The sequence below is a fragment of the Bufo bufo genome, chromosome 1 (genome assembly GCF_905171765.1).
Source record: "Bufo bufo chromosome 1, aBufBuf1.1, whole genome shotgun sequence".
Classification (NCBI taxonomy): Eukaryota; Metazoa; Chordata; class Amphibia; order Anura; family Bufonidae; genus Bufo; species Bufo bufo.
In genome coordinates this window covers 446,241,033-446,267,029 of record NC_053389.1, presented here as the reverse complement: position 1 = coordinate 446,267,029, position 25,997 = coordinate 446,241,033, and the positions used below count along the sequence as shown (strand labels likewise).

The window sequence follows — 25,997 nt, the reverse complement described above, 5'->3', positions numbered from 1 at the left end:
AGAGATGTGCTTGACGCATGCATTTATTTTCTCCTGGATATTAGCACAGAACGCCATTTAATCTGTAAAAGGCAGAAGCAGGATAATTCAATTAAGACTTATTTATATCTGTTTCCACATTAATGCAAGCACCTTGCAAAGTAATATGTTCACAGTTTTCATGATGGCTATTAGATGCCTAACCGACATAGCGTTAGTGCACAAGTGATGAAAACATTACAAAAAGCTGCATATGTTCTAATATTTCAAAGATTTCAGAGCGCTTTACTTTTCACATTATGACGATACCAATTCTCATAAGTAAATTACCTACAATAAATACACTCGCTGACAAAAAAAAACAAAAAAAAAACACCCAGATAGAAATGTCGGATTGCTTCAAAACTCGGCATGCAGCTATGTCCGAGACAGATATGTAAATGATTATAGGTGTGTTCTGACTAGTGTCAGACAGTGTCAGATCTCACAGAGGTGAGAGGCAAGGAAGGGGTGGATACTGCGGTCCACAGGTGAGACCAGCTGGAGGTGCTAGGGCTGGCATAAAGCACCTCCCAGGGTGTCAGTAAGGGGAAGGAGATTCGTTGTACAACAGGGTCCTGCTGGAGGCTCTGTATTAGTAGTCTTAGCCAGGCTGGCTGAGGGACCACGGGGCTAGGTGCTAGCCGGAGCATTGGGGGACTCTGTGACGCCTGGGCGCAAGGGTCACAAGGCCGGAGTCGGAGAGACTACTGAGCCCCAATCCCCCACAAGAGACAATGGACTGGAGACAGTGATCATACTGTGCTCTGTACAGCCAGGAGGCTGTGGGACATTGGCTGGGAAAGCCATATTGGTTCACAGGGTGTGAACGATGACTTAGGTGAGTCAGGAATACTGTGTTTAGTTAGAGCCTGGACGGGCGAGTGTTTATTGTTTTGTTTGTTTTGCTTTTGCTGGTGTGCCACAATAAATGCACTGTTTGAACCTTAAACCTGGTGTCCTGAAGCCGTATCTGTGAGGATGATCCACTGAAAGAAAGCTACCTCTCACAATTGGTGGAGGATACGTGCAGGAGTCCCGGCTGAAAAGAGGCAAAGTGGTTGCTGAGAGCAATGACTGCACACAGGAGCCTGCTGGTGATAATCTGGACTATTTTTTTTTTCCTCTGTGGTGCAAACGATGCAGGATTTAAAGGGCCAGTAGCCGAGTAAAAGAGACTGACCCGTGGAATTTTTTTTGGTCAAAATGGCGACCGGGGTGAAAGGTGGCCCGGTTTGGCGGACAACCAAGGCCACAAAGGAAGTAATAGCGCAGCTGGTGCGGGAAACTAATTCCTTGTTGAGGAAGCCAAAAGCGGTACTTTGGAGAGGCTGCTCTGAACTGGGCTGAAAGTGGAGTGCCGGAGGAAAAGTGGATATATGCCGTTGCCAAGGGCAACCGCCGGGAAGGTAAAGAGGTGGAGAGCGGTGTGGATCTCAGGAGTGCCTGTGTTTCCTGTGATGGTGTACAAGGTCCTAAAGGGTTCGCCTGGAGTGACCGTCTGGGAGAGGTCCGGTCTCCAGGCCATGTGGTTTCCGGTAGCAACTGTTGTAGTAAGGAGTTTGCCGGTGGTCGTGATACCAGGAACCCAGAGAAGGCTGGAGATCTTGGTAGAGGTGATCTTGGAATATCTTCATCTCCAGAGACTGACGAATCCGCAACGTCATGCGGTAAGAATATTCCTGTATTTATTGGGCTGGCAGACCCCGTGACAGTACGCCGACGACAGTTGCTACCTGCCGGGCCAGCAGGGGGTAAGTCCCAGAGGCAAGGAACTGTCGCAGGGGGATGTGTCTCTGTGGAAACGAGTAAGCCTGTTGCGGTTGCTCCCTCGCGGAAATCCGCAGGGGTGAAGGGTACTGTGTGGCCCAAAATGCCCGTGCCCAAGCTAGGCTTGGGGTCGTGAAAGTTGGAGACCCTATGCTAGTCTGCGTAAGGGGTAGTACGATGGTGAAAACTAAGACTGGTATAATGGTAAATATGCTGGACAGACATGTGATTAAAAAGGACTGCCAGTGGGGGACATAGAGGATGTGGTACACCCTCTCAAGAGAGACGCTGCAGATCACTCCCGCAGGCTTGATGCAATCTCTGCTAAACAGGACGATCTCGAAAACCGACTGAGACGAAACAATGTGAGGCTAGTTGGAGTGCCTGAGAAAGTGGAAGGCTCTAACCCCACTGAGTTTTTTGAAAATTGGCTCAAAGAACAGTTTGGAGGTGGCGTCTTGACTCCTTTATTTGCCATCGAGCGCGCGCACAGAGTTCCCACTCGGCCTCTGCCACCAGGGGCGCCACCGAGACTGGTCCTTATGAAAGTGCTCCACTATAGGGATCGGGAATCTATTTTGCGCAAGGCAAGAGATATGCCTGATCTTTCTATTGACGGACACAGGGTGTCGTTTTTCCCTGATTTCTCCATGGAGGTCCAGAAGAGGCGTGCTAGGTTCCTGGATGTAAAACGGCGTCTGAGGGACCTCGGAGCATCGTACTCTATGCTATATCCGGCCAGGCTCAGAATAGCAGCTCTTGGATCCACAAGCTTCTTTGAGGACCCGAAGGAGGCATCCAAATGGCTGGACAGACATGAAAGGCAACTTTGTGCGGAAAGGAACCAGGGCGAATAAGAGGTCAACTCTGCAAAATGACATTGTATATTATGGGTGGTAAACACTGATTATGTGGCAATGCACAGATAGTTGTAGCCGTATATAGTTAACCTCCTGCCCGCTTTGTGTGGCTGTCAGGAGCTAAGATACCTGTGTAATGCATAGGTTTGTCACATGTAGCTATTATTGTCTATATTACTCATAACTGAGGTTAGTGCAGGATGTTATCCATTTTATATTTTTCTGCTGTTTATCAGTGTGCACCTGAATTTGGCGAAATACGGAAGAGTTCAATTCTGCCTGGCCAGATAATATGTGTTTAGGGAGCTCGCTCTGCTGATAGATATTTTAACTGCCCACAGGCCTTAATATCAAGGTGTATTGATGGGATCTGTCAGGAAGAGTGACTTCAAGTGTTACTTAGAAAATGGGGAGGGTGTTTTCTAGGTTAAGGAAGAGGGGGGGGGGGATGTTGGGGAAATCTGGTCCCAGGTCCGCGGCCATGTTCCAAAGGATAATATTGCCTATACAATGTAAGTTAAAGTATCCGTTTAAGATGAGGTTCCTTATATTTAAGTATGGCTAACCCAGTGAAATTTCTGAGCTGGAACGTTAGAGGGGTTAAAGATGCCATTAAAGGGAGTCTGTCACCACATTTGAGCCTATTAGACAGATCCAATAGCGTTATATGTGCCACCCAGAAGTTTAAAACGGTACCTTTGTTGCATATACCGGAGTCTTGTTTCAGCCAAAAATGAACTTTGTAGGTTCTGTAAATGCGCCCTCTCAAGTGCCCAGGGCGGCGTCTCAATCTTCCGAGCCCAAGACCGGACCTCTCCAACGGCTCATAACCCCGCCCTCCGTGTGCCTCTGCCCGCCCGTTTACGCTCCTCCTCTCTCCTGCGGTGCAGTGGAAAAGGAGAGAGGAGGAGTGTAAACGGGCGGGCAGAGGCAAACGGAGGGCGGGGTTATGAGCCGTTGGGGAGGTCCGGTCTTGGGCTCGGAAGATTGAGACGCCGCCCTGGGCACTTGAGAGGGCGCATTTACAGAACCTACAAAGTTCATTTTTGGCTGAAACAAGACTCCGGTATATGCAACAAAGGTACCGTTTTAAACTTCTGGGTGGCACATATAACGCTATTTGATCTGTCTAATAGGTTCAAATGTGGTGACAGACTCCCTTTAAAAGAAAGGCTTTGATGGAGAGTGTTAAAGTGTACCACCCTACAGTCTGCTGCCTACAGGAGACGCACCTCCTTCCGGAACAATCCCATTTGCTTACCCCTAGATGGGCGTTGTTATCATTCTACTTACTCCTCATATGCAAGGGGAGTAAGTATACTGATTCACAGACAGCTGGATTTTAGCTGCATAGATAAGAGGATTGATACGAACGGATGCTTTGTCTTCCTTTATGGCAAACTTTTTAATGTTCTATGTATTATATGTGGGATATACATACCACCTCCATATTCCCCGCTTGTAATTAAGAAGTTGATGGCTTTTCTGTCAGACTATCCAGATACCCCAGCATTGATACTGGGGGACTTCAATAATGTAATATGCCCTGAATGGGATAGAATGTCTGCTTCCGTGACACAATCGGAGAGGCTGCTTACGCCGTTTGGGAGACTTCTAGAGGAAGCGTCATTAATGGATTTTTGGAGGCTGCGTAATCCACATGTACGTCAGTATTCTTGCTGTTCTAGCACGTATCAAACATTGTCTAGAATAGATTTAGCTCTTGGGAATGAAGCGATGGGCTGCCGTATCTGCGATATCAAATATTTAACCAGGCAACTTTCAGATCATTCTCCTACACCCTGTACAGAATTATTAGGCAAATGAGTATTTTGACCACATCATCCTCTTTATGCATGTTGTCTTACTCCAAGCTGTATAGGCTCGAAAGCCTACTACCAATTAAGCATATTAGGTGATGTGCATCTCTGTAATGAGAAGGGGTGTGGTCTAATGACATCAACACCCTATATCAGGTGTGCATAATTATTAGGCAACTTCCTTTCCTTTGGCAAAATGGGTCAAAAGAAAGACTTGACAGGCTCAGAAAAGTCAAAAATAGTGAGATATCTTGCAGAGGGATGCAGCACTCTTAAAATTGCAAAGCTTCTGAAGCGTGATCATCGAACAATCAAGCGTTTCATTCAAAATAGTCAACAGGGTCGCAAGAAGCGTGTGGAAAAACCAAGGCGCAAAATAACTGCCCATGAACTGAGAAAAGTCAAGCGTGCAGCTGCCAAGATGCCACTTGCCACCAGTTTGGCCATATTTCAGAGCTGCAACATCACTGGAGTGCCCAAAAGCACAAGGTGTGCAATACTCAGAGACATGGCCAAGGTAAGAAAGGCTGAAAGACGACCACCACTGAACAAGACACACAAGCTGAAACGTCAAGACTGGGCCAAGAAATATCTCAAGACTGATTTTTCTAAGGTTTTATGGACTGATGAAATGAGAGTGAGTCTTGATGGGCCATATGGATGGGCCCGTGGCTGGATTGGTAAAGGGCAGAGAGCTCCAGTCCGACTCAGACGCCAGCAAGGTGGAGGTGGAGTACTGGTTTGGGCTGGTATCATCAAAGATGAGCTTGTGGGGCCTTTTCGGGTTGAGGATGGAGTCAAGCTCAACTCCCAGTCCTACTGCCAGTTTCTGGAAGACACCTTCTTCAAGCAGTGGTACAGGAAGAAGTCTGCATCCTTCAAGAAAAACATGATTTTCATGCAGGACAATGCTCCATCACACGCGTCCAAGTACTCCATAGCGTGGCTGGCAAGAAAGGGTATAAAAGAAGAAAATCTAATGACATGGCCTCCTTGTTCACCTGATCTGAACCCCATTGAGAACCTGTGGTCCATCATCAAATGTGAAATTTACAAGGAGGGAAAACAGTACACCTCTCTGAACAGTGTCTGGGAGGCTGTGGTTGCTGCTGCACGCAATGTTGATGGTGAACAGATCAAAACACTGACAGAATCCATGGATGGCAGGCTTTTGAGTGTCCTTGCAAAGAAAGGTGGCTATATTGGTCACTGATTTGTTTTTGTTTTGTTTTTGAATGTCAGAAATGTATATTTGTGAATGTTGAGATGTTATATTGGTTTCACTGGTAAAAATAAATAATTGAAATGGGTATATATTTGTTTTTTGTTAAGTTGCCTAATAATTATGCACAGTAATAGTCACCTGCACACACAGATATCCCTCTAAAATAGCTAAAATTAAAAACAAACTAAAAACTACTTCCAAAAATATTCAGCTTTGATATTAATGAGTTTTTTGGGTTCATTGAGAACATGGTTGTTGTTTAATAATAAAATTAATCCTCAAAAATACAACTTGCATAATAATTCTGCACTCCCTGTATATTAGTATCTGCCAACTTCCTACCCTCTGTGACCGGCTGTAGGCCATTATGGAAATTCAATCAATTTTGGCTGTCGGTTTTACCCACAGTCTCAAACATTGGAGATATGCTAAAAGAGTTTTTTGCTTTTTAATCTTCCAGGTGCTTCTTCGCTTATAGTTTGGGATACCATGAAAGCCTTTTTGCGGGCAGTAATTATTGCTGAGGTTAATAAAAAGCGAAATGAGTCCCGAGCGACGGTAAGAAAATTGGAAGGCCAAACGGTTGAGGCAGAAACTCAATATGTCATGCAGCCCACAGAAGTGCATAGGGCTCAATGGCAGGAAGCACAACATAAACTGAATGATAAACTTCTTCTTAGAGCAAAAAACTAACGCTTTTTCCAAAAACAATCATTTTATGAAGAGGGGGAGAGGACAGGTAGATTGTTGGCAATAATCTCCAAAGCGCAACAGCCCTCTGCGTATGTCGCTGCTCTTCGTGACGTCGAGGGGGTTGTATGTACGACTCAGGACAAAGTTTTAGATATTATGCATGTATTTTACTCATCCCTTTACGAGTCCGAAATCACTGCAGGGGATCCAGAGATTACAAATTTTCGAGATGGGCTCCAGCTTCCTAAACTGAGTATTGATCAGGTAACGATTTTAGATGGTCCCATAACAATCACAGAACTGGAACTAGCCCTGAGCGATCTGTCTAATGCTAAGGCCCCTGGGAGTGATGGACTGCCTGCCGAAGTTTACAAAGCATTCGCCCTTCTCTTGCTTCCTCAGTTGTTGGAGGTGCTTAAGGAGGCACAACTTCGGTGTGGATTGCCACTCAGTATGAATGAGGCGATCATAGTCATCATTCCCAAACAGGGCAAAGACCCTCTGATGGCAGAATCATTTTTTTTTTTTTTCAACAATAAGTTTTTATTGAGTTGCATATGATAAATATGACAGTTTACAAATTGTGCATACCAAGCAAAAATAATAATACAAACAAATAAATTATATTAAAGAAGAAATAATAAAGTACGGTACCAAGTTACAAGTATAAAAGTATGCAATCATTGTATACAGCTTGTTCCATATAGATTACCTCTTTGTCTATTTCAACGTGCACATTTTATATTATAGCAAGGGAATACATCTTACTCACTAGTACGTGCTACCCGTATACTTTGATTTTAAAGTAGGTAATGCGGAAGCGGAATCGCGTATGTACTAGATAGCCAGAGCATCCATGCATTGTGTGTCGCCACCCTATTTACCATAGATGAGGCGAAAGTAAACTCGCACTGCATATGATAATTAACCAGATTAACAACTTCACAGGACGACAAAGATTGCAGATCCTTCCACCTACGAGCAATCACCTTTTTAGCTGCTGAGAGAATATGAGCTATTATACTCCTACTTTCCTTAGGTATATTCCCTAGCCCAATGCTAAGAACCACCAATTCTGGAGTCATTACCTCTGTAAATCCCGTAACCTCTTTTATTATTCCTGACACTGATGGCAGAATCATATCGGCCTATCTCTCTGCTTCCAGTTGATGTGAAGCTGCTAGCGAAAGTGTTAGCGAATAGACTCAATACAGTGATAACGACGCTTGTACACTCAGATCAGGCAGGGTTCATGCCTAATATGTCGACAGCGGTCAATATCAGGCGTCTTTTCCTAAACATACAGGCAGGTCGGTTCCACGGATTGAATGCGGCGGTTGCGTCTCTTGACGCGGCCAAAGCGTTCGATAGCGTGGAATGGAGATATTGGTGGGCTGTGCTCAAAAGAATGGGCTTTGGGACAACCTTTATCCAGTGGATCCAACTCTTATACAAATCCCCAACAGCTAAGATTGGGGTGAATGGAGCTCTCTCCCGATCTTCCGATTTACATAGAGGGACAAGGCAGGGGTGCCTTCTGTCACCCTTACTCTTTGCAATAGCAATTGAGCCCCTGGCAGCGGCGCTAAGGGAAACGAGGGAAGTCCAGGGCTTTAGATATAATGGGCTTATCGAAAAAGTAGCTCTTTACGCCGATGACATGCTTTTATTCCTAGATGAATGGAGCTCCTCTCTTCCGGCAGCCATTAACATCATTAATGGATTCAGCTGCCTGTCAGGACTGAACATTAATTGGTCCAAGTCTGTGCTGATGCTGCTCTCTGCTGACAACGAGAATGATTACCGCTGAACAGAAAGCTTGCAACTTGTCAAGTCTTTTAAATATTTAGGTGTCCAGGTTACCATTGATGTCAGAGACTATGAAAGACTGAATTTAACTCCGTTGATGCAGAGATTTCGACAGAAGGTACAGACTTGGACCAAATTGCCACTCTCAGTAATAGGAAGGGTCAACCTTCTGAAAATGATACTAATGCCACAACTCCTATACTTGCTGCATAATGCACCTATATGGGTTCCCGCCCGATTCTTTGTCACAGTTAATGCCATATTTAGGGACTTAAATCTGGAACAGAGGGGTTCCGCGCATAAAATTTACTACGCTTTGCCGACCAAAAACAGATGGGGGACTTGGGGCTCCAGACCCTTGGATTTATTATTTGGCTGCCCAACTTCAACATCTGCGGGGTTGGGGGATGGACGAGGACATTAATAAGGCAGGGCGAATCACGCGAGTTCTAATAGGGGGTAAGAACCTAATAACAGCATTAGAGGATGGATCGCTGGATAAAGCAGGGAATGATATTCCGATACTTCGAGTAATTCATAAAGTTTGGTGGAAAGCGAGGAAAGTAGAAGGGATACAAGGTTACACTAAGTTTACCGTAATTTGGCCCAATCTCATGTATGCAGAATTGCATAAAGTATCCAATGTTCAGACTTGGAGACGATATGGGGATACTCTGAAAGAATATGCCCAATTACAAAGTGAGTTTCAGCTTCCACATTCCCAATTTTACTTATATTTGAAGCTTCGGCATGCTATCAATTCCCAAGGAAAAGTAGAGGGGATTAAACACTGCACTACAGTAGTCTTATGGAAATGCAATTTAAAAAAACAGCCTCTCCGATTGTATGATAAATGGCGGAAAGATATAACCGACTTGACGGAAGACCAGTGGCACACAGTGCTAGAAGGGTTTACTGATATAGCGGTGGGTGAAGCACACAGAATGTCACAGCTGCTATTGTTGCATAGAGTTTATCGGACACCTGCCCTCCTAAGGAAAATGGGATACAGATTAGACGACTTGTGTCCAAGGTGTGGGACGCCCAATGCTGCACTGATACACCTTATGTGGAACTGCCCTAGGCTGAGGAGGTACTGGGGGGGAGTGACGGATGTACTACAAAAGGTGTTTGAGACACACATAGTAATCACCGCCAGGTTGTGTGTACTTGGAGGTGTTGAAACTTTATCATTACCTGCTGAACATAAATTAGTGATTATTTGCATATTGTATCTGGCAAGGAAGGTGATAGCGTATCATTGGGTGGATCCTGATCCTCCTAAGGTTAGGGAACTTGTAAATAAGGTTCACACCCTGTTGCAAATGGAGAGATTTGTAAACCAAAAGAGGAACAACCTTAAAAAGTTTGAGAAGATTTGGGGCAGATGGATGCAACACTATAATATTGCAGATTAACATTGAGATTGTAGGCTGATCTGAGTGGGAGGTGGTGACTGAACTGCTCCGGTCTTACAAGAGCGTTTGGATGTTATCCCTCTGGATACCTGATGCTGGTGCTCCTAGGGAGCAGATGGGAAGTGGTGGATATGGGTGGGATAAGGTTCTAGATTTATTACTTTACCGTGTAATATGCTATCATATGAGTCGAACGGAAGATTTGATATATGTACTACACCAATGTGAACTGTGTATCTGGGTAATAGCGGATTGGAGTTAATACTGCTTTTCATGTTCAGATTTTTCTTTTCAGAGACTTTTGGAGATCTTCTCCTCCAATGAAGGACATTTGGGACCAGGGGTGGGAGGGGTGGGGAGAATGTTTGTTATCTTTATTTCTTTAAAATAGTTTTTATTGAGCACAAAAAAAAGGACTGTCAGATAGTTCCCACCGGACGTGAGACTATGGTGACAACTAGAATCAAATGGTGGCAAGTTATCTGCATTACCTAATGAAAATGTGAAGTTATGTACTAGGTACAGATAAGCAGTCTCCACAGGGTTCTCTGGTTAGTGAGCTTGGGTGATAAAAGTGGTGTGACCTATTATGTGAACAAGGCACTTGAAAGAGCCTGAGCAAGTGCAGGTGGTTCTAACTGAGGGGGAGTCTCCAGTGAGAACTGGGTCTTGTGGACCTGATGTTACAAATATGTTCATATATGATGTGATGTTGGGCTGTGATATTGTTTCGTTGTTGTGGGGTAAGGTAGACACTTCTGCAGATAGTGACGAAACTCCTGCAGAACTTGTACTTGCCCGTTTAAATGAAGGCTTAAGGGAGCTGCACATTGACCGCCATAAGGAAAGAATATTGCCTATTGAAAACAATGGTGCTGATCAGGTGCAAAGCGATTGTGCCAGGTTTGAGGAAAGGCATAATGAAAGTGATGACAGGTGAAATATGTGATGATGACATGCATTTTCCATTGAGGGATGTGGTCAGGGGAATAGCACTCCCGGGTGGAAAACATGTGAATGATGCAGAAGTGCAGATAAATGTTGTGAGCACTGAGTGGAGCAATCCTACTCTGGCGAACGTGCAAGAAAGGGTAGCAGTCCTAGAGGGTGTATCGCACATAGCAGTCTCCACAGTGTTTTATGGTCAATAAAGTAATGTCCCAGGTAGGGATTAACTCGGCAGTGCCCTTAGAGGTCAGCGTTAATAATGACACGAGTGACATAGGCGATATATGCGCTGTGACCATTAGCAACTCCGAGAGGGAAGCTACCAGGTCAAAGTATTGCGAAATTTAGGCGGTCACTAGTAGCGACCAGACGACAGTTATACCTGACGTGACGAGAGCTGAGTGGGAAGACGGCAGCCTAGTGTCTGAGACCCATACCCAGGCAGGGGTAGATGATCTGACACGTCAGTACAGCTGCAATCCTGAAGATTTTTCTCTCTCCACACGGTCCCTAGATATGATAGAGAAGGGACTAGCTGTCTTCACAGAGTCCCCGAAGAAGACTGCAGTAGACACAAACAAAGTGCTTAAAGGGACCCTGGGTGAAACCCTCACAGGGTGGCCAAAAGAGAATGGTGATACTCCTACATTGGCTGCAGCAGAGCAGAGTGAAGAGCATCTCGAACAGGAGGCCCTCTCCTTGGCTTGATCCCTTGAAGAATCGCTTGACTCAGAGCAGGGATTGAAAATCTCATGAGCTCAAAAGATAATGTCGGTAAGACAGTCTATAAGTTGAAGAAGTCTAAGCCAGAGCCTGTAAAGAATGGTTCTGGAGATGGTGGCGCCGACTGAAACGGAGAAGACGTAAGATCTTTCTGGTGAGCCTGCTGATGGGGCTGATGTGAATGCAGAGGCCAAGAGTACCCAGGACCTGGTCATGAAAGATGTTCCTTCTGCCATCAGTGCCTTACAGAAATCCAGCAGTCTGCTGGAGAAGAAATACCAGGAGATAGGCGACCAGCATGCAGATGGTGTCTACTACTGTGAGATAGCTCTCCTAGAGCCTAAACGATTGGGGAACAATATCCTGAGTAAACCTCTGGAAGGTTTGCCAGAAGGCAACAAGTCTGGTGAAGATCCTGATGTCACCAGTGCCTCCAACCTTGATGAGAAGGAGGAGTTAAGAAGGCAAGGATATGATGCCATGTCCGTGAAGGATGAAAATGCTAGTAAAGGAAATGGGGACTCCAAAGAAATAGAGGCCGAAGAAGCTAAGGCCGAGGTCTTGAAATGGGAGAAATCCTTGGATGTTCCAGAGAACAAGGTTAGGGTGGAAGGAGCGACTGTGGGAAAGGCCACTGAAGACTCTGAAGCTGGCCCCAAATCCGAAAAAAACCCTGCTGAGAATAATGGGAAAGTGGTCCAGATGCGTGGAAAAGTAGCGAGTCGTATGAAACCTGCTCTGCTGAAGGAGCCCCACAAGGCAAAAGAGAAAGGGTCCGGACACGACCATGACTGGGACCAGTTCAGTCAAGATTTGCCGCAGTCCAAGAAAGGACGTGAGGGGCCTGTGCAGAAGCCAGGAAATATAAAAAGAGAGTACTTGCTCATGAGATGGGCAAGAAAATCCCAGCGGCCTTGTCAGCTCTGTAATAAACTCATGAGGGTGACAAACCAAGCACTGTTGTCCTGGATCTGGCAGAATAAGGGGAAGACTGTAGGCCAGGTCGATGCCCGTTCACAAGCATCTGGATTTGATGCTAGTATTCACCCCTACGGGCTTGAACAAAAGGGGGGGGGGGGTATGTGAGATAGTGACAGATCTCACAGAGGTGAGAGGCAAGGAAGGGGTGGATTGTGCAGTCCACACCACTATTCCACCACAGGTGAGACCAGCTGGAGGTGCTCGGGCTGGCATAAAGCACCTCCCAGGGTGTCAGTCTAGGGGAAGGAGATTTGTTGTGCAACAGAGTCCTGCTGGAGGCTTTGTATTAGTGGTCTCAGCCTGGCTGGCTGAGGGACCACGGGGCTAGCCGGAGCATTGGGGGACGCTGTGACGCCTGGGCGCAAGGGTCACAAGGCCGGAGTCGGAGAGACTACTGAGCCCCAATCCCCCACAAGAGACAATGGACTGGGGACAGTGGGTATACTGTGCTCTGTATAGCCAGGAGGCTGTGGGACATTGGCTGGGAAAGCCGCATGGGTTCACGTGTGTGTGAACGGTGACTTAGGTGAGTCAGGAATACTGTGTTTAGTTAGAGCCTGGACGGGCGAGTGTTTATTGTTTTGTTTGTTTTGCTTTTGCTGGTGTGCCACAATAAATGCACTGTTTGGACCTTAAACCTGGTGTCCTGAAGCCGTATCTGTGAGGATGATCTCCCGAAAGAAAGCTACTTCTCACACTAGACACTGGATCTTCCCACAAGGTGTAAAAGTGCTTCGCCTGATGCCCTATAAAAATTCTCTCAGAGACTACTTTTGGGTAGTGTACCTATTTGTGAGAAATCGTTGACTGGTACCGACTGGAACAAGAACCCTGGACTGCTATGGAATGGAACAGTATCGTCTTTAGAGATGCATCTAGGTTCTGTTTGGGATACAACAACAGTAGGGTTAAGTATGGAGGGGTTGAGTTGGGCGATTCAATCATGCCGTCACACTAGAGCGACATACTGCCCCACTTGCTAGTATGATGATGTGGGAAGCTATCGCATACAACAGTCGGTCACCCCTAGTAGTGATACGAGGAACAGTAACAGAGTAACAGCTCAGAGATATGTTAAGGACATCCTGCAGCGACATGTGCTGCCTCTTATAGCAGGGCTTCCAACTGGCATTTTTTAGGAGGATAAGGCTCACCCACACACAGCAAGGGTTTCCCAGAAATGTCTCCACCAGATTACGACACTTCCTTGGCCTGCCCGGTCACCAAATTTACTGTCAATCAAGCATTTATAAGACCAGCTAGGATGCCTGCTTCAGCAACCAACATGTGTGCAGGATCTACAGGCCCGCTGCAACGTCTGTGGGCAAATGTGCTGCAGGATACCATGCATAACCTGTATGCTTCTTTGCTCAACTGTATCTAATCTTGTATCCAGGCCTGAGGCAGCCTTGTATTACAGTGGCAAGTCCCGACCTGACCATGAGTTTAATGAAATGAATTGACAGCAGCATCCTTACACCAGAGGTTGGCCCATGACTAGTGGCCATAATACAGAGGCACACATGCTCCTGTAGTGCCCTTGCTTGAAAATGACCTTAAGTTGCTGCTGTTAATTTACAGAGTACTTACTTGGCTTTGTCAGTTTTAGCAAATTTTGTTCCAGAGCATTTAACTGTTCATTAACCTTTTCAGAGATGATCATTTTCTTTTTCTGATGCTTTTTTGGAGGACCGCCCTTTAAACATAAAAATAAACAACAAGCAACATAATCTTAAATTTCATGAAAACACTAAATATAACTTAGAACTCTCTTCTTATATACTTTAATGCAATATCAGGGTCCAGTTTGCAACTAACCAATATTCTGTTGCTTAGAACATGCAGCAAGGCTTTACATGGCACAATTAATACACGCATTGTAGTATAGTTTGTCAAAATTCTGTCCAATATCAATATATCCAATATACAAATTCTGTCCAATATCCAATAGACCAAGCTGTGTAGCTTTGACTTCCAGCACAGGAGCTATTCAGAAACAGCTGGATGTGGAGTCTCAGACCCCTGTCGATCAGATATTGATGGCCTATCCTGAGAATAGACCATCAGTATTAAAATCCTGAACAACCCCTTTAAGATTTTCTAGGAGACAATGAGAAAGAAATTGGTAGTTTCTTTACAATTACGATGCTCTTACTTATGATCACAATGTTTTTTTTGTTTTTTTTTTACTAGTTATTATATATCATGTTTAATTCTGGTACAATAGTTGAAAGTTTAATTAAAGTGCACTACTGCATACTGGAATATCTGTTCTTAAATGGAAAATAACAGGATCTGCCTGCAATACAGTAAGTCAGTGGCTTATGCTGGGTGCTAAGGAATGGCTTTGGACAGTTTGAATATAACGAATCCTTTATTACTTTGTGCTCCTACCAGTGAATACAGGGAGCCACGCATGCGGGGATTGCACTCTGTTCATGGCAGAGTGCGTTGGGGCCACCTACCAGACATTTATGCACATCCTGTGGATATGCCATAAATGTTGAAATGGAAATGCCCCTTTTTGAATTGTTCAAACCTCTGTTCAAACATAACAATACTTCCCATATTTTCTCATCTATACCTTATCTTTATCCTCCTTCGCTTTTTCTGCATCATCATCCCAGTTGGATTTTGCTTGAGAAACTGGTATAGTAACTGATGTATTTTCTGTCAAATCAAGTAACTTTTTCCCAGTTTCTATTACCCACATGGCAAGTTCATATTCTTCCCAAGAACGAAGTGCCTGCCAAAAGTAAAACAGCCAAACTCAGTATTCATGCTATAGAATAATCAAAGATGTACAGTTGATCTTTCTCAGCCTCCAAAATGTAACTTCATGCTGAGATTTTTAAAGTTCTTCTGGTCTAAATGAAAACCAATGAGTCTGCAAAAGGTAGTGATAAGATCCATTCAACCTTCCAAATATTACAGGATCCAATAGGATCATAACCAAAAGCAGGTTTGGAGAACCCTCTGTATATACAGTATGATCTCTATAATGTGTTAGCCCAGTTAAAAAAGTTTGAAAGATTTTGAAAGAGGTTAGAAATCAACCCAAAATTCAGTTTAACACTCATTTTATTACTAAAAGGGGTTGTGCAAAAATGTAAAGTGTGCATAGGTGTCTGATGAATGGGAGTCTGAATGCTGAGACCCTCAGCAATAGGGGTGAACTGGCCATATACCCTACATGAAAATTTCAGGTAGGCTGATGCCCAGGGGGCTGCCCAAGCACTCCTCATGATCTGATACTCTCAGTATTAATTAATACTAGGAGCATCAGGTACTTATACCCCTGGCCAGCAGATGCAGATGCCTTCCTGCCCTGTATCCCCCTGTATGAATAGAGTTGCAGTCAAGCATGCAAGCTGCCGTTCATCTCTACCCAAGAAGAGCGGAGTACAGCGCTCCACTAGTCCCATAGAGATGAACGGAGCTGCAGATTAAACACCACTAAACACCACTCATACGGTAGGGCGATCGGACCCCCGCCGATCAGACTGCGGATAGGTTTAAGTTTTGGCACAACAAATGACTGACCAAATAAAATAATGAAATATTAACAAAGCATTACATTTTGTTGACCTCTGGTTTAAGGAGTACCTATAACAAGCTGCAAAACCAACTCGCCGTTCTTTAATACATCTCATTGTGTTTTTCAGTGCTAAAGCAGAACCGTTCACTAGACTTTCCTAACAATCTAATTACACCATACATCAATGAACTGCCACCGCAAACAAAATATTCTATGCTGTGCTCTCTCCTTCATATATTTCTAAAGGGATTAAAAACTATCACTGCCATTAGGCACCATCTTTTGATCTCACTGTGAGCAGGACAATTACGAACTATTTCCTCAGCACCTGCGCAATTAGGTGCAAGCGCAACTCTACATTTTTACTGAAGGATACGGAATTTCCTTTGAATCCACATGAAATGTTTGATAATCGGCGAGTCATAAGCAGATTGCATTATCTTTCTTTTCAATCCTTACGGCTAATATGGAAAAGTGCATTATCTCATTGCTACGTGCTGTCAAACAGATAATTACATTGAATTCTGGGCAACAAGACATATGGATAGCACGCACTTACTCAAGCTTAGTTAGAAAAACTTTCCGTCTCGATTTCTGATTTATAGCCGGAAATCTGATTAAAAATAACGTATAATTATAGCCTTTGTAAAGCGGATTTCGGAAGCTTTTGCCCATCGATTTTGACAGGTTACATGGCAGCAAGAGAAAATATTTACATCCAGGAGCTTGGCAAAGTAGGCCATTATGCGCTCTAATCTGATAATAACACATATAATTTAAAGAGACTCACCATAGGGTCATGATTCAGAAATAATAATACATTCATTATCAAAAGCAGAAAAGTAACAGAAAAATGTTTTGCTTCTAGCGTCACCCTAAAAATAGAAATATAATAAGCATCCTCTTGATTGCCATGTTGGATGTGTCTAAATAAGTACCTTAGCTACATAATACACGATGCAGGCTGTCATGTGTAGAACGCCCTCTGTTACACCAGCCTGTTTTTTCTGCCAGGTGCTGCTGGGGATTTCTTGTAAGACTGCCAAGCATTTAATTAGGATCTGAAAACATGAAAAAAGTGACTTGAGCCTTATAACATTAACTACTTCTTTACTGCAAGAGAATGTTTCATGATCATGTGAACAGCTGACAGGTTACGGAACTGTACATGGAAATTTCATCAACCGATTGCTGAAAATACAGTCATGAAATACGCATATGAATGTCACAGCATAGCCAAAAGGGAGTGCAGAAAGGTAATAGGATTCTTCTAGTTCAGAGAGTCAATGTCAGCAATGATATGCTGTATACGTAATACAAGTGCGTTGTGTTTAAAGAGGACCTGTCACCACTAAATGCAGTGCAATCTGCAGGCAGCTGGTTATAAAGCAGGAGAAGCTGAGCAGATAACATTCAGTAAAACTAACAAATTATTCAGTTAAGGTAAGTTTGAGCGAATCATTTCTACTGCTTTGAGATTCGTTCCGAATTTCGAAGCCAAATTTTTGGTGTGTCGTTTCAAGAGAGAGAGAGAGCGAAAGAGAGAGATATCTTTCTAAGAAAGAAATTCAAATTAGCTTTCCTAAGGGTACTTTCACACTTGCGTTTTTCTTTTCCAGCATACAGTTCCGTCACAGGGTCTCTATACCGGAAAAGAACTGATCAGTTTTATCCCCATGCATTCTGAATGGAGAGTAATCCGTTCAGGATGCATCAGGATGTCTTCAGTTCAGTAATTTTGACTGATCAGGCAAAAGAGAAAACCGTAGCATGCTACGGTTTTATCTCCGGCGAAAAAAACTGAAGACTTGCCTGAATGCCGGATTCGGCATTTTTTCCCATAGGAATGTATTAGTGCCGGATCCGGCATTCAGAATACCAGGAATGCCGGATCCGTCCTTCCGGTCTGCGCATGCGCAGATTGAAAAAAAGGTGAAAAAAATAAATGCCGGATCCGTTTTGCCGGATGACACCGGAAGGACGGATCCGGCATTTCAATGCATTTTTTCGACTGATCAGGCATTTTTAAGACTGATAAGGATCCTGATCAGTCTTACAAATGCCATCAGTTGGCATACGTTTTGCCTGATCCGGCAGGCAGTTCCGGCGATGGAACTGCTTGCCGGATCTCTCTGCCGCAAGTGTGAAAGTACCCTAAGCCTATCTGATGCCAGCAGATGTTAGACATTATAATTTGCATATATTTTCCCCAGAAATCAATAATTATAGTTATGCTGTCCCAAGTCACTTCAATGGGATGACTCCTTCCTATTCATAGGATAGATCATCAGTATAGCAAAAGCAGAGAACTCCTTTAAGAATGAGCAGTTCCATTTCACCATTTGCAGATTAACTTCAGGTGAACCAGAAAGAGACCTCCAAAGTAACATTCAACTGAAAGTGAGACAAAAGAACTAGAACATCCCATAAAGCTTACACTTCTCTCAATGAAACATGCAAGCTAGTTCTCTTTCTAGAAGTACAAGAGATCCAATATGTCTCAAGAGAAATTTGCCTTATTTGGTTGACTGGCCTTGTGGGGTACTCTTCGGGGTGCTCTTTATCATTAGGGAGACCAAAAAATATGCACGAGTATTGTATGCCAGGCCACTACTCTTGGTTCCTAGTAAAATTATATGCAAATCGCATATGTTAATTTGGCTGGCATGAGAAATAATTAACATTTTCTGTTTTGGAAGAAAAGCTAATTTGAATATCTTACCCCGAAAGCCAAAAGGTATACAAATTAGCTTGCCTGACAAAAAAGAAAAGAGGGGATATCCTATCATATGCCAGAACAATTTAGATATACGATTTATATGTACTCTGCGATCTTGGAACGAAACAAAATTTGAAAGGTTCGCTCATCTCTAATTTAGAGCTATGCTCACATCTCCGGTACAAACTCCGGTATTCTGTTCTGGCAGAGCTTACCATATCCAGCATAGCTGAATACCACCGGGCACCGCCAAATCCCCATTGACTATAATGGGATCCGACAGCTCTTCGGCATAAATGCCGGCTTTCAGTGTGAACCCACCCTAAAGGTGGCCATACAACATTAGTCTAAAGTTGATCAAAATGGCAGATTTCAATTAAAACAAATGTTTATTGGGTGAAATTTAACAACGAACGATCGTTTTAGCCGATCAAAGACAGACCATTATCGTCCACGTACTTGGATGAAAGGACCAAATAATTGTTTGTTCAACTGGTGCTAAACCATCAACCAACTTTTATCTAATGTGTATGACCAGCTCTAGTCTCTGCTCTTTCTGAGTTTGGTTGTACATGGGGGGGGGGGGGCTCTTATCAGTGATTGACAGCCACCTCTGTATACAGACTTACACACAAAATGCTATCAATCACTGAAAATAGCCAAATGAGCTATCCGGAGCACAGAAAGAGATCTAAATGTATACATACAAGTTTTATTGAATTTTTTCCCACAATACTATATATCAATCTGCTCAGCTCCTTCTCCGCTATAACCTGCAGAATGCGCTGGAATACGTGGTGACCTCTAAACCAGGGATCAGCAAGCTCTGGCACTTCAGGAGTTGGGAAACTACAAAAGTAAATAGAGCATGCTGGGAGTTGTAGTTTCACAACACCTGGAGTGCCAGAGGTAGCTGATCCCTGCTCTAAACTATATTCTGGCATGTTTAGCATAGGTGAGATACTTAATAAATGGATTGCCTGGATTATGTAATGCTTTTTAAAGCCCCTGTTCACACTGTTGCTTTTGTCGTTGGAATTCTGGCATTGACTCCATGCCAAAAAAGCTGTCAGTGGCCGTGCGGAGACCACCTCCCACTGTTTTCAATTGGAATCTGCTCTACTGTTCATGCAGCCACAGTTAATAACTGAGACCACGCCAAGAACAGGTATTTCTTTAAATCTCTGGAGTTTTATAGGGCTTTTATACTGATGGTCTGTCTTTAGGATAACCCATCAATGCTTGATCAGTGGGGGCCCAAACACTGCCAATCAGAACAATGAAGGGACCATTGTTTTCCCCTTTACTTGAATGTGATTGAAATGAAATATCAGGCACAGTCACTATTAATAATCCTTAGCATTTTCCAACTTTGGCACTGCTATCCTATACGTATATGTATACATCTAAACAGACCGCCAAATCCAAACTTGGCAACTTTTCTGCTGAACCACCTTATTTTCCTGTAAACAATTTGGGTTGATTTACATTGAACCTGTCTCCTCTCCTGACATGTCTGTTTTAGTGAACTGGCCATCACTGCTTATGACTATGATGTGCCATTCCTCTATTATTGCTGCTAGAAGTTATGAATTAACTACTAGCAGTTTTCCATGAGAGTGCCACAAGTTGTGGGTGTGCCCCTGCAGAGTCTAACACTGGCAGCTCTGATTGGATAGTGTCAGACTGTGCAGGGACACCCCCCCAACCGGTAACACCCATCAGGAGCTTCATTACAAACTGCTAGTAATTTATAAATAAACTTCTAGCAGGAATAATAAATGAGCGGCATATCATAGAGTCATAAAAATAGAAGTTTCAGATTGATTACATGGGGAATCCAAGTCGTTACTAAAAGACATGTCAGGAGAGGTAACAGGCCCTCTTTAAAAGTTATTCAATATAATGAATATATAGTTATATATTCAATATAGTTATTCAATATTTATTATTATATACTAGTTAGGTGCATATATACACTGAACAAAAATATAAACGCAACACTTTCGGTTTTGCTCCCATTTTGCATGAGCTGAACTCAAAGATCTGAAACATTTTCTACATACACAAAAGATCCATTACTCTCAAATATTGTTCCCAAATCTGTCTAAATCTGTGTTAGTGAGCACTTCTTTGCCGAGATAATCAATCCCACCTCACAGGTGTGGCATATCAAGGTGCTGATTAGACAGCATGAATATTGCACAGGTGTGCCTTAGACTGCCCACAATAAAAGGCCACTCTGAAATGTGCACAGTTTTGCCTTACTGGGGAAGGGGTGGTCAGAAAACCAGTCAGTATCTGGTGTGGCTACCATTTGCCTCACGTAGTACAACACATCTCCGTCACATAGAGTTGATCAGGTTGTTGATTTTGGCCTGTGGAATGTTGGTCCACTCCTCTTCAATAGCTTTGCGAAGTTGCAGAATACTGGCAGGAACTGGAACACGCTGTCATATACGCTGATCCAGAGCATCCCAAACATGCTCAATGGGTGACATGACCGGTGAGTATGCTGGCCATGCAAGAACTGGGATGTTTTCAGCCTCCAGGAATTGTATACAGATCCTTGCAGTATGGGGCCGTGCATTATCATGCTACAACATGAGGTGATGGTCGTGGATGAATGGCACAACAGTGGGCCTCAGGATCTCGTCATGGTATCTCTGTGCATTCAAAATGCCATCAATAAAATTCAGCTGTGTTCGTTGTACATAACATACACCTGCCCATACCATAACCCCACCACCACCATGGGCCACTCAATCCACAACGTTGACGTCAGCAAATCGCTCATCCACACGACGCCACACATGCTGTCTGCCATCTGCCCTAAACAGTAAAAACCGGGACTCATCCATGAACAGAACACCTCTCTAACGTGCCAGACGCCATTTAATGTGAGCATTTGCCCACTCAAGTCAGTTACGACGACGAACTGCAGTCAGGTCCAGACCCCGATGAGGATGGCGAGTATGCAGATGAGCTTCCCTGAGACGGTTTCTGACAGTTTGTGCAGAAATTCTTTGGTTATACAAACCGATTGTTGCTGCAGCTGTCCGGGTGGCTGGTCTCAGACGATCATGGAGGTGAGCATGCTGGATGTGGAGGTCCTGGGCTGCTGTGATTACACGTGGTCTGCGGTTGTGAGGCCGGTTGGATGTACTGCCAAATTCTCAGAAACGGCTTTGGAGACAGCTTATTGTAGAGAAATGAACATTCATTGCACGGGCAACAGCTCTGGTAGACATTCCTGCAGTCAGCATGCCAATTGCACGCTCCCTCAAGCGTTGCGACATCTGTGGCACTGCGCTGTGTGATCAAACTGCACATTTCAGAGTGGCCTTTTATTGTGGGCAGTCTAAGGCACACCTGTGCAATATTCATGCTGTCTAATCAGCACCTTGATATGCCACACCTGTGAGATGGCATGGATTATCTCGGCAAAGGAGAAGTGCTCACTAACACAGATTTAGACAGATTTGTGAACAATATTTGAGAGTAATGGATCTTTTGTGTATGTAGAAAATGTTTCAGATCTTTAAGTTCAGCTCATGCAAAATGGGAGCAAAACCGAAAGTGTTGCGTTTATATTTTTGTTCAGTGTAGTTAACATTAACAGACTTGTGTACTGAATAACATATTTTCTCTTGTAAAATGTCCAGCACTATGACAACAAGATACATGACCCTAAAAAAACACAGCGTAATAGCACATCAGGAGCAGGCTGAAACAAGAGGTTCATTACTTGTATTGGAGTGATTTGTTATGTTATAAGAAATAAATAGAAATGATTACTTATTACATCTGAATGAATTTATTTTGGAACATTTCTGCTTACCTGCACTACTGCAGCTGACGGGATCCTGTGATAGATTAGTGGAACAATCAGACTGTAGCACTGAACAGCAGCTTGAAGGGCATAGCTGGTATCACTCAGCAAGGCACTAACATCAAGAGCCACTAACAATCTCTCACATTCGGCAATCCGACAAATCTAAAGATAACAAAAAGACATTCTGCTCAGCAGAGCTGACCTTCCTATAATGATCCAACCAAAAGTGTTCCGGCAATCTAAATGTAAATACATTTTTCATAATCTCCTTTTTTGCAAATAAATTTGAAATTTCCCTTTGTGGATTATATTCATTTTTTATTCTCCGAACTGCCAACAGGCTGTTATTTTAGTAATAAGCTTCTACTTCAGTCATTGATTCTACTCCATTTAATCGTTAAAGAGGTTGTCTCATCCCCAGGTAAAATGTGCTTGACATAAGGAATGAAGCCACCCACCTGTTCACCGATACTCCGTTCCCGCGCTGAGAGTCCAGCCTCGCTGCTACTGGTCTCCGATGGACTGGAAGTGTGAAGTCCCATCCGGCGTCACGAACTCTGCTGCAGCCATTCACTAGTCTGAGTCAATGCAGCGAGGATGGGATCATCAACTGGAATGGAGCACTGGTGGACAGGAGAGTGGCTTCCTTTTTTTGATGAATTTACCATGGGGTCAACCAAAAGCTGGTCATACACATTAGATCTATGTTGGCTGAAACCATCTATTTCAGTGGGAACAGCCGACCATCTAATGTGTAAGGAGTCTTCCAACCGCTGATTTTGGGGAGGAGGAGGAGATAAGGATCAGTATGTTGGATTTCAACCTTTTTTCCTCAAGACATAAGGCTTTTTTCAGATTTGCAGCTCAGCCTTCCAGCAGGCTGTTCCGGGATAGAACAAAAACCTTTGCATGCAGCGTTTTTTTTCCCCATCTGAATCCTTGCATATTTGCAGGGTAGCGGCCGGATCTCCTCCGGACCCCATTATGTCAGATCCGGAGAACTCTGGCAGGCTGGGATATCCTTCCAGAACGCTGTGCCGCAAATGTGAAACTTGCCTAAGCCGCTTCCAGAGGTACCCAGTAGCGTCTTTCTCCCCTCTGCCATTTGACTACAGATGCATGCACGGCCAAATCGAGTATGTATATGTATGGGAAGATCATGTTAGATAGATGTGAGTTGAACAAGATGGATGGCCAGCTAAAGGCTGCATTCACACACAGCGTTTTTGTGTTCATAATTGAGGGGGTTTTTTTGGGCCAAAAGTGCCTAGCATTTTACTAAACAAAATAGCACCTCGTCCTGCACTGTTTTGTCCTGTATAGTTTTAATGGAGCTTTAGATGGAGGTCCAATGCAGATGCAGATGCAGATGCTTACGCATTTCAGACAGCATCCTTAAAGCGGTTGTGTCACTTCAGCAAATAGCATTTATTAAGTAGAGAAAGTTAATACAAACCACTTACTAATGTATTGTTATTATCCATATTGCCTCCTTTGCTGGCTGGATTCATTTTTTCATCACAGTATACACTGATCGTTTATAATGTGGTTACAACCACCCTGCAATCCATCAGTGGTGGTCGTGCTCGCACACTATAGGAAAAAGCACCAGCCTATGTGCACTCCCACGGTCCCAGCCATCAGAGAGGTCTGCGCTTTTTCCTACAGTGTGCAATCAGGACCACCGCTGATGTATTGCAGGGTGATCATACCCATGGAGACGAGCAGTGTATAATGTGATGGAAAAATGAATCCAGCCAGCAAAGGAAGCAATATGGACAATTACAATACATTAGTAAGTGCCTTGTATTAACTTTCTCTACATGATAAATGCCACTTGCTGAAGAGAGGCCGCCCCTTTAATCATAACAAGATTGAGGACGCTGTCTGAAAGACATAAGCAAACTATATTTTTCTGACTGTGACGCCATCGTGGATTTAAATTCTGAATGAATAAAGCTGACAAAAAAATGAATGTTACAAATATAATGAAATAAAAAGGTTAAAGGAAATAAAAGAAACACTATGAATAAACACTTGAAATTCAAGGCATTTTTTTCCAACATGCACTAAAAGAAAGTGTGTGAGGAGGAGCTGTTCAATTTGTGTGCTTTTCAGATTCCATAATACGTTAGTTGTTAAGACTTTTGGCAGTAAAGACATTCTATATAAGTGGACAGTGTGAGATTTCACTAATCTACACAGTCTACGGACCATTAAACATACAGCTCTGGATGCTCTTATGACACTTGGAGTGCTTAATGACAAGATGTAGTCATTTTGAAACCTAGTTTAATGTTGAAAGGAAGGAAAAGTGGAGTAAAATAACAAGACTGCATTTATGAAGGTAATTACAAGACTGCTGACGTAAAGCAAGGGCTGAAGGATTCTAAAGGCAGGATCTGGAAGGTTCCACAACCAGGGAAATATGCTGTACAGTATGACCCACCTATCTATTTTTTCTCCAAGAAAATATGGCTTTAACTCCTTAGTGGCGGTCACTAAGGGGCCTTAGGTTGGGCCACCGCTTTTCGCCCTTTTTCCAATGAGAGCCACGCTTCTGATCTGACAGCCCGGACATCAGGAGCCGTTTAACCCCTTCGGGCAGGTTCGCACTTGCATTAAGGAATTTCGTTATGGGTTCCATTGTAACGGAATTCTCAGACGAAAATCTAAACAAAAGCCTTTAAGAGGCATTCCGTTTTGATCCGTCATAATAGAAGCCTATGGGCGAGCATGTTTTCCGTTCTGCATAACGGATACCAGACAGATCCGTTATGCTTACCCATAGACTTCTATTATGACGGATCAAAACGGAATGCCTCTTAAAGGCTTCCGTTTTAATTTTCGTCCGAGAATTCCGTTATATTGATGTTATAACGGAACCTATAATGGAATTCCCTAACGCAAGTGTGAACCAGCCCTTACATGCCGCAGGCGGTTACAGAGGGAGTGGGCTCTCTATGTTCGATCGACACCCCGCAAGTGAGATTGTGGGGTGTCGATTTATTGTGTTATTTATGCAGAAAAATGAAAGAGTTAGTAAAAGTTAATCAGTAAGTTATGCGCACCCAAAAATGGCACCATTTAAAAACTAAAACTTGTCCCACAAAAAATAAGCCCCCATAAAGCTACATAGACAGAAAAATAAAAAAGTTATAGCTCTTGGAAGACGATGGTGAAAAAAAGAAAAAAAATGACATGGTCAGTAAGGCCCAAAACAGGCTGGTCATTAAGGGGTTAAAGAGGTTCTCCCATTCAGACATTATGGCACATTTATAGGAGGACGAGGTGGCTGGCAGACAAATTTCATTCAACCCACCTCAATCTGTGGCTGCTCGCCTTGTATCTGATTATTGGGAAGGCTAATGTCTCCCAAATCAATCATTTTGGGCTCATGTAATTTACTAAGCTGTGTCCAGATGTGTTCCTGCGCACTGCTGAGAAACTAAGGATATGGTCCAGGAGTGGGCATGCCAAAAGTCCACACAGTCGCACCAATTTGGCACTGTCAATCATGTGGAATACAAATGCCGGTGGCACATATGCATAATCAGCCATCACATTGTTAAAGATGTGTGAATTTTATTCTATGTTTTGTATATCTAGGACTGTAATGAGTTAAACTTTTTCTTTTCCA

General features: G+C 43.6%; 1 protein-coding gene across 1 annotated transcript in view; it reads right to left on the bottom strand.

Moving 5' to 3' along the window:
• CFAP54 (cilia and flagella associated protein 54) overlaps positions 1–25,997 on the bottom strand; it is a 405,582-nt gene that overhangs the window by 253,067 nt on the left and 126,518 nt on the right. The window contains exons 26-29 of the mRNA XM_040408225.1: positions 22,364–22,519; positions 16,742–16,864; positions 14,850–15,011; positions 13,856–13,961 (exon numbers count right to left, since the gene is read on the bottom strand). Coding sequence (XP_040264159.1) covers positions 13,856–13,961; positions 14,850–15,011; positions 16,742–16,864; positions 22,364–22,519 — 547 coding nt within the window. The remainder of the gene's footprint in view (positions 1–13,855; positions 13,962–14,849; positions 15,012–16,741; positions 16,865–22,363; positions 22,520–25,997) is intronic.